At 40.3% G+C, this 9,906-nt stretch overlaps 2 protein-coding genes across 2 annotated transcripts; both read left to right on the top strand.

Annotated features, from left to right (window-relative positions):
- Positions 1 to 3,449: 3,449 nt before the first annotated feature.
- On the top strand, positions 3,450 to 6,095 carry LOC142235554 (uncharacterized). Its single transcript, XM_075306805.1, has one exon. The coding sequence runs from the start codon at positions 3,450 to 3,452 to the stop codon at positions 6,093 to 6,095; it is 2,646 nt and encodes an 881-aa protein (XP_075162920.1).
- Positions 6,096 to 6,159: 64 nt separating this feature from the next.
- On the top strand, positions 6,160 to 9,549 carry LOC142235553 (uncharacterized). The gene has a single exon (XM_075306804.1). It carries the CDS (start codon positions 6,160 to 6,162, stop codon positions 9,547 to 9,549), a length of 3,390 nt encoding a protein of 1,129 aa, XP_075162919.1.
- Positions 9,550 to 9,906: the final 357 nt, after the last annotated feature.

Genomic DNA, 9,906 nt, shown 5'->3' with positions numbered 1-9,906 from the left:
AAAAAATTGACAAATCCACCCAAAACCTAAAAAAAATTAAATTTTGATATGAAAAACTTATTTTGCCCATATCTCCTAAACTAAGCGCCCTAGCGCGAAAAGGACTTTAATTCATGACCACCACCAAAAAAATTTAATAATCCTCCCAAAACCTAAAAAAATTGAAATTTTTATCTGAAAAACTTATTTTGCCCATATCTTCGTATATACGCGTGCTAGAGCGAAAAGGACTTTTATTCGTAACACCCCAAAAAATTTAATAATCCACTCAAAACCTAAAAAAATTGCAATTTTTATATGAAAAAGTTATTTTGCCCCTATCTCCTTAAATATGCGTCCTAGGGCGAAATGGACTTTAATTTGTGACCACCCCCAAAAAATTGACAAATCCACCCAAAACCTAAAAAAAATTATATTTTGATATGGAAAACTTATTTGGCCCATATCTCCTAAACTAAGCGCCCTAGCGCGAAAAGGACTTTAATTCATGACCACCCCCAAAAAAAATTGAATAATCCTCCCAAAACCTAAAAAAATTGAAATTTTTATCTGAAAAACTTATTTTGCCCATATCTTCGTATCTACGCGTCCTAGAGCGAAAAGGACTTTAATTCGTAGCACCCCAAAAAATTTAATAATCCACTCAAAACCTAAAAAAATTGCAATTTTTATATGAAAAAGTTATTTTGCCCATATCTCCTTAAATATGCGTCCTAGGGCGAAATGGACTTTAATTCGTGACCACCCACAAAAAATTGACAAATCCACCCAAAACCTAAAAAAAAATTAATTTTGATATGAAAAACTTATTTTGCCCATATCTCCTAAACTAAGCGCCCTAACGCGAAAAGGACTTTAATTCATGACCACCCCCAAAAAAATTGAATAATCCTCCCAAAACCTAAAATAATTGAAATTTTTATCTGAAAAACTTATTTTGCCCATATCTTCGTATCTACGCGTCCTAGAGCGAAAAGGACTTTAATTCGTAGCACCCCAAAAAATTTAATAATCCACTCAAAACCTAAAAAAATTGCAATTTTTATATGAAAAAGTTATTTTGCCCATATCTCCTTAAATATGCGTCCTAGGGCGAAATGGACTTTAATTCGTGACCACCCACAAAAAATTGACAAATCCACCCAAAACCTAAAAAAAAATTAATTTTGATATGAAAAACTTATTTTGCCCATATCTCCTAAACTAAGCGCCCTAGCGCGAAAAGGACGTTAATTCATGACCACCCCCACAAAAATTGAATAATCATCCCCCACCAAAAAATTGACAAATCCACCCAAAACGTAAAAAAAATAAATTTTGATATGAAAAACTTATTTTGCCCATATCTCCTAAACTAAGCGCCCTAGCGCGAAAAGGACTTTAATTCATGACCACCCCCACAAAAATTGAATAATCATCCCAAAACCTAAAAAAAAAAATTAAATTTTTATCTGAAAAACTTATTTTGCCCATATCTTCGTATATACGCGAACTAGACCGAAGAGGACTTTAATTCGTAACACCCCAAAAAATTTAATAATCCACTCAAAACCTAAAAAAATTGCAATTTTTATATGAAAAGGATATTTTGCCCATACCTCCTTAAATATACGTCCTAGGGCGAAATGGACTTTAATTCGTGACCACCCCCAAAAAATTGACATCCACCCAAAACCTAAAAAAATTTAAATTTTGATATGAAAAACTTATTTTGCCCATATCTTCTAAACTAAGCGCCCTAGCGCGAAAAGGACTTTAATTCATGACCACCCCCACAAAAATTGAATAATCATCCCAAAACCTAAAAAAAAATTAAATTTTTATCTGAAAAACTTATTTTGCCCATATCTTCGTATATACGCGAACTAGACCGAAGAGGACTTTAATTCGTAACACCCCAAAAAATTTAATAATCCGCTCAAAACCCAAAAGAATTGCAATTTTTGTATGAAAAAATTATTTTGCCCATATCTCCTTAAATATACGTCCTAGGGCGACAAGGACTTTAATTCGTGCCACCCCCAAAAAAATTGAATAATCCTCCCAAAACCTAAAAAAATTGAAATTTTTATCTGAAAAACTTATTTTGCACATATCTTCGTATATACGCGTCCTATATACGAAGATATGTCCTATATACGAAGATATGACACGAAAATTTAATAATCCGCTCAAAACCTTAAAAATAGCAATTTTTATATGAACAAGTTATTTTGCCCATATCTCCTTAAATATACGTCCTAGGGCGAAAAGGACTTTAATTCGTGACCACCCTCAAAAAATTGACAAATCCACCCAAAACCTAAAAAAATTTAAATTTTGATATGAAAAACTTATTTCGCCCATATCTCCTAAACTAAGCGCCCTAGCGCGAAAAGGACTTTAATTCATGACCACCCCCAAAAAAAATGAATAATCCTCCCACAAGCTAAAAAATGGAATTTTTAATCTGAAAATCTTATTTTGCCCATATCTTCGTATATACGCGTGTTTATTCTTCATGATTTTTTATTTTGTTGTGACAAAATAAAATAAATCTCCAATAGAATAAAATTAAAATCTGCTGCTCTTTTCATTCTTTCTATATTGCAGCCAATCCAAAGGTGGTTATTCATATGTCAGGTATTGAATGGCACGCGCAAGAACATTTCGCTTGCGTATGCTATTCAAGCTACCAGCCAAATAATATGAAACTCAACACCAGTCATTGGCTTCATATGGAAAAAGAATTTAACTGCAGCATAAGCAATTCCGGCAAATAATTCGACTATGTTATTTTTCTTTTACTTTTGTTGTTATTACTACTTACTTGTATTTAGTATATAAGGCTGAATAAATTTAATAAAGATGATCACTACGATTAAACCTCTTGGTGTTTCAATTGGCGTGATTATATTCTTTCTTGGTGTACCACCGAGTAAAGAATTTTAAACTCCTCTTAAAAGAAAGTTCTGGTGCACTACCAGGACTATCATTAAACCATTTATTCTGGTGTACCGCCAGAATATCCGCTGAGCAAACGCGCTCAAGCACTAACATTTTGGCGACCGTGACAGGACCCTTTGTGCCTGCAACCACTCATCAGGACCCTTTGTGCCTGCAACCACTCATCAGGACCCTTTGTGCCTGCAACCACTCATCAGGACCCTTTGTGCCTGCAACCACCGATCAGGACCCTTTGTGCCTGCAACCACTCATCAGGACCCTCTGTGCCTGCAACCACCGATCAGGACCCTTTGTGCCTGCAACCACCGATCAGGACCCTTTGTGCCTGCAACCACCGATCAGGACCCTTTGTGCCTGCAACCACTCATCAGGACCCTTTGTGCCTGCTACCACTCATCAGGACCCTTTGTGCCTACAATACCCATTGTGTATATAATTAATCAACAGGACCTTTGCTCCTATAATCTATACCAGTCAACTTTCGTTACTGTTACTAATCAACGATGGAAACTCAGATTGAGCTCCTGCGACAGCTGAAGGACATCGGCGAAGGCATCGCCAAGTTCATCAGAAATATTGAGAAAGATCCAAAAATCCGAAAAACCACCGCATATTACCAAGACCGACTGGCTAGGCTCAATGCCGCCTGGAAAGAATTCGAAGAGGCGGACAACCAGCTACGATGTTCAGAGGGTATCGATCCGTCCAGCGAATACTTCGTTTCCGGTTATTATGACAAAATCAAAAGCATGGCCTTGGAATGTATAAAACTATTGGAACATGAGTTCATCGAGAAAGTCCCAGACGCAAAGAACCCTCCAAACGTGCAATCCTTACATACTGAGAATGAACAGGTGGGTGCCACTAGCGGTCACGACGGTCTTATTAGCCGTTCATTAGGCAAAATGGAAGCCCTAAGTCGGCAACTAGAAGGTTTGCAAGTTAGTGGCCAGGAGAGAACCTACTATGAGGTGAAAATGGCCACAATAAACCGTCTATGGCAACAGATAGAGTGCCTCAACGACGATGTTCTAGACAAGTACCCAGACCCAGAGCTACTCGGATACGATACTGCAAAATACATCTGGCTCGAGAAAGAGGCCCAGGCAGCAGTTATCCAACTCTCTAGTGCCAGCAGGGATTCAACCTTCTCCAACCCGGAAGTTGTGGCCCGACCAACTTCTTTACCACTGCCTGCAGTCACTATCTTCAAATTCGATGGTGACTATATGAAATGGATATCATTTTCGGATCTCTTCACAAAAATGATCCATGAGCAGAAAATCCCAAATGCTCACAAGATGTGGTACTTGAAAAACCACGTAATGGGCGAAGCAGCAAGCCTTATTGCGCACCTTGCCATAACAGAAGACAATTATCCCACGGCATGGCAATTGTTGGAACATCGTTATAACAATAAGAGGGTTATGGCAGCCACGGCAATCCAAAGGCTACTCGATCAACCCTCAGGTGCTGGATCTTTAAGTGCCCTCAAGCGATTACATGACACAACAAAACAATGTTTGGCAGCTCTCTCCAACATGGGACTCCAGACTTCGTCATGGGATCCACTTTTAATCCACCTCCTCGTTAAAAAGTTGGATAAAAGTGTTCATAGTCAATATGAACAAATGATCAAAAATCCGAAGGAACTGCAAACCATAAGCGACTTCCTATCGTTCTTGGAGAACTATTTTCATACTTTGGAAGCAATGGGTGTAAAGGAAAAAACCTCTATCAATAGCTCCAAAAATTGCGCCCTGACTTCCCAGCCAAGTCCTGAAAGCCGACATTGCATCATTTGTAAGAAGGACTTTCATCAATTATACCGATGCCAGGAATTCGCTCTACTCAGCACAAAACACCGCCTCAATCTTGTACTGGGACAGAAGTTATGTGTGAATTGCTTTAGCAGCAGACATTCCACGAAACAATGCTCGAATTTAGGCCGCTGCCAAAAATGTGGGAGAAAGCACCATACGCTCGTCCACCTTGAACAATCTCACACGCAACCCTCCAAATCCTCAGGTAGATCAATCAAGGAAGATCAAATGGAACACCCCAAACCACTAGAATCAGCAACAACTTCCAACCAATCCACTGCGGCTTCGCTTATCACTACCCCATCCGTCATAGCTGAAAGCTTGGCCTTAAACTCTGAATCTCGAAGGCCCTATATTCTACTAGGAACCGCATTGGTCAAGATTAAGGCGAATGGTCTGGAAACCGAATGCAAAGCAATACTCGATTCGGGATCTCAAGTCAACCTAATTACGGAAAGATTAGTAGCACGACTCGGTCTACCAAGTAGACCTACGACTATGTCAATTAGTGGTATAGGAAGAAATCGGACCAAGGTTCAACACAGAGTGAACATTTCGCTCCAGTCAAGATATAACAATTTCTCATCACGCTTGGAGGCATTCGTACTTCCCCAAATAATTACTCCACAACCTGCTCAATTTATCCACATTGATAAATGGCTAATTCCCAAGAATATAACGCTGGCAGACCCTACCTTCAACCGTCCAGGCAAAATCGACATCCTATTAGGCGCAGAATATCATCATCAGCTACTCGCTATCGGACAAATCCAACTAGGAGACAACCTTCCAATCTTGCAAAACACAACACTTGGGTGGATAGCATCAGGGAAGGTATCTGATCAACATTTGCAAACATCAATATTTGGAGTACTAACTGATGAAGATAGCATGAACCAGACAATCGAACGATTCTGGAAACTGGAAGAAGTCGATAATACACAGAAGCAATTATCGATACATGACGCACAGTGCGAAGCTCACTTTAATCAGCATACTGGACGTGACAAAGAAGGAAGATTCATCGTAAGGCTTCCATTTTGTGCCGAACCAAGCTCTTTAGGAGAGTCACACAGTCTCGCTTTTAACCGTTTCCTATCATTGGAACGGCGACTATCCAAAGACATTACCTTAAAACAACAATATATACAGTTTATGAAGGAATACGAAGCACTAGGCCATATGACTAAAGTCAACATAGACAATGTGACAGGAGCAAAATATTTTATTCCTCACCACTGTGTCCTACGACCTGAAAGCAGCACCACTAAACTCCGAGTAGTATTCGAACGATGTCTTATATACTGGCCCAACACTACAGAATGATCTGTTTGCTATTCTGCTACGCTTCAGATTGCCACGTTTCGTGTTTACCACAGACATAGAAAAAATGTTTCGCCAAATACTGATACATCCTAAAGACAGACCATATCAGATTATCCTGTGGCGGAACAATATCACCGAACCTATCAACTACTTCACATTAAATACCGTTACATACGGAACCCGACCAGCCCCCTATCTGGCAATTAGATGCTTGAAAGAAATAAGCAGGGAAAATAAGATGCATTTTCCTTTAGCAGCTAGTTTTTTGGAAAAGAACTTCTATGTGGATGATGGCCTGGGCGGAGCAGACAACTTGAATACAGCTTTGGAAATCCAGCGCCAACTGCAACAAGTCATGGCGCAATACGGATTTAATTTACGAAAGTGGAGTGCCAATCATATCCACCTGCTTCATAACATTCCGGAGTGCGACCAAGAAGTTAGCCTGGACTTCAGCACAGATGACACCAATTATACCAAAACTTTGGGATTGGCCTGGTTACCCAAAGCTGACCAACTTAAAGTAAAGGTCAACCTAGCGCCAATCAGGTCAGTGACCAAAAGGACGGTCACTTCAGATCTTGCACGTATTTTCGGCCCCCTAGGTTTGCTATCTCCTCTAGTCGTCAGGGCGAAAATCTTTGTCCAAGAACTATGGAATCTAAATCTTTCATGGGATGAAGCCGTACCTTCAGAATTCGACTATCGATGGCGAAACTTTAGAGAGAGCCTCAAGTCACTTGAAACCTTTCCCGTTCACCGACATGTCCATAAGGGACATATTTCTCAAAACTCTCAGCTCCACATCTTCAGCGACGCATCAGAAAAGGCATACGGGGCAGCAGTATACATTAGAACAATCTTACCGAATAAGATTATACTTGTAAACCTCCTTTGTGCGAAATCCCGAGTAGCACCCCTTAAACAACAAACGCTTCCAAGGCTAGAATTATGCGCTGCACAGCTGGGAGCCAACTTGGCGGTTAAAGTTAAGAACGATTTAGATATGATGACAACACCCACTTACTACTGGACTGATTCCACAATAGTTTTAAATTGGATCAACTCAAGATCATCCTCCTTTCACACCTTTGTCGCTAATCGTATTGCTTCAATTCAAGACAACACGACTCCTGAACAATGGAGACACGTTAGTTCCAAAGATAACCCAGCAGACATCATATCTAGGGGATCAGACCCCCATCAGTTGAAACAAACAACCCAATGGATGCTTGGACCATTCTTTCTTCACGGAGACGAGAAACATTGGCCTCCTGCGTTTCTTCCTTCTCCTGATTCGATTAGCACTGAACGAAAGCAGAACCTCCACAACCTAATGTTGGCCGCTGATGCAGAAAACTTCTTGTACAAAATAAATCACAGGAATTCCTTGAAGACACTCCAACGAATTGTTGCTTATGTTCTGAGATTTATTAAAAATTCCAAAACCCGTAAAGAAAATCGACAAAACAGGCCAACCCTCACTCCCCTTGAACTTCACGATTCTCTTATTGTCATAGTTCGTATCGCACAGCATTCTAACTTCAAAGAAGACATTTTACAACTGGAGAAGCATAGAGAACTTAAAGGCTCAAGTCAAATCAAAGGTTTGTCGCCGTTTTTGGACGAACATACAGTTTTAAGAGTTGGAGGTAGACTAGAAGAATCGAATTTGAGTTTTAATGCCAAACATCCCATGCTTTTGCCATTCAATGACCCAATAAGTCGACTAATCTTCGAATCGTTACATAAGGAAAATAAGCATTGCGGACCTACCGCACTCCTTGCTACGGCGAGACAACGCTTCTGGCCCATCAAAGGAAAGCATTTGGCTCGTGAAACTGTTCACAAATGTATTCAATGTGCAAGATCAAAACCAAAGCTTCTGAAACAAATTATGGGAAATTTGCCAGAAACAAGAGTAACGCCTGCAAGGCCCTTCATAAACGCAGGGGTAGATTATTGCGGACCAATCTGGGTACATTTCAAAACAAGAGGAAAACGACCTCAGAAAGCATATCTTGCGATATTTTGCTGCTTTTCAACAAAGGCCGTTCATCTAGAACTTGTAACGGACCTTACAACCGATGCCTTCATTGGGGCGTTGAAAAGATTCATTGGCCGAAGGGGCCATTGCCAAAACCTATATTGTGATAACGCTACCAACTTCGTGGGAGCAAAAAATCAACTCGCAGAGCTGTCAACCTCGTTATTCTCAACAACAGCTCAAGAAAAAATACAACGAGAATGCGCAACTAGAAGCATTACTTTCCACTTTATACCTCCGCGATCTCCTCATTTCGGTGGACTTTGGGAATCAGCTGTAAAATCCGCTAAAGGTCTTCTGATAAAGGAAATATCGAGTGCATCCTTGACTTACGAAGAAATGGAGACCATTGTCATAGAGGTTGAAGCGATACTAAACTCTAGGCCAATAGCACCACTACCAAATGATCCTAATGACGCCGCTGCACTGACTCCGGGCCATTTTTTGATTGGAGAACCTCTAACTGCTCAAGTAGACGTCACAGCCCAAGCAACAACATCAACTTTGGCAAAACGATGGGAGTTAGTATCCCGAATAAAACACCAATTCTGGAAAAGATGGTCCCAGGAATATCTCAATGAACTCCAGCAGCGTAATAAATGGCAAACTGCATCTCAAAATCTGCAATTGGGCACTATAGTCGCAATTAAAGATAACTTGCCTGTCATGAACTGGCGACTTGGTAAAGTCATTGAAACTTATCCAGGGTCAGATGGTTTCGTCAGGGCAGCTGCAGTAAAAACCTCAAGCGGTATCATTAAGCGAGCCATTCACCTACTCGCTCCTCTCCCTCTAGAACAAACTAACGACGAAAAAGGAGATAATTCATTTCCGCTTAGCCGCAGCGCCGCATCTAGCGACAAAGACAATGGTTCACCACCTCCAAAACGTGCTAACCTTCCCACAACCAGCATGCTAGTTATGCTAGCATTATTCCTCCCACTAGTGATGTGCCAACAAGTTACCTATACTCCGATTAAAGGCAACCCCGGTATAAATTTTGAGTGTATTGGTAACATTAAGCCAATTCTATCAGAATGGAAGCTTCTGATATATTTCGAACTGGCACCTCTTCATAAGGAACTGCAGCTCTTCATCAACGGAACCAATGCCTTAGCGAAAACATGCAATCACTCACACTTCCGCGATCAATGTAGTGACCTAATAACCCATTTCTACAATATCCAGAAAGATTTGCCAGCCACTCCAGAAAATCTCATTCTACGGAAGAAACGAGGGGCAATAGATATAGTCGGCAACGTAGCAAATTCATTATTTGGTGTCTGGACTCAAATTATGCTGAGAAAATGTCAGGAACAATCAATAGTATTAAAACCAACGAAGCTCGACTGCAAGACCTACTGCGGAACCAAACATCATTTCTGGACTCTACCCTTAATCTCATGAAGCAATCTGAAGCTCGGACACAGGAGAGTTTTGAAAAAATTAATTTTAAAATAAGTAGACTCATGAATCTGACAAACAACGAAAATATCTACCGTTCTCAACTCATCTTATCGCTCAGTATCCAGTTAATTCTAATTGCAAATAACTTGCAAAAAATGCATGTTTCCATGACGGATTTGTTGGCTGACATTCATCATGGTCGAATCAGCCCTCTTCTACTAACTCCACAACAATTTGCTGTCGAGGTAGCTAATATAAAGGCTAACCTACCGCAAGATTTAACACTACCAGTAGTAGATATAATACAATTATATGGCATCGCAACAGCTCATGCATCAATATCGAACGACCATATTA

This window comes from Haematobia irritans, chromosome 4 (genome assembly GCF_050003625.1).
Source record: "Haematobia irritans isolate KBUSLIRL chromosome 4, ASM5000362v1, whole genome shotgun sequence".
Lineage (NCBI taxonomy): Eukaryota > Metazoa > Arthropoda > Insecta > Diptera > Muscidae > Haematobia > Haematobia irritans.
Note: the sequence above shows the minus strand (reverse complement) of the source record. Positions and strands in the feature narration are given on the sequence as shown.

Bases quoted from the DNA above. Each gene is read 5' to 3' on its own strand.
- LOC142235554 (XM_075306805.1), top strand. From the start codon at position 3,450: ATGGAAACTCAGATTGAGCTCCTGCGACAGCTGAAGGACATCGGCGAA.
- LOC142235553 (XM_075306804.1), top strand. From the start codon at position 6,160: ATGTTTCGCCAAATACTGATACATCCTAAAGACAGACCATATCAGATT.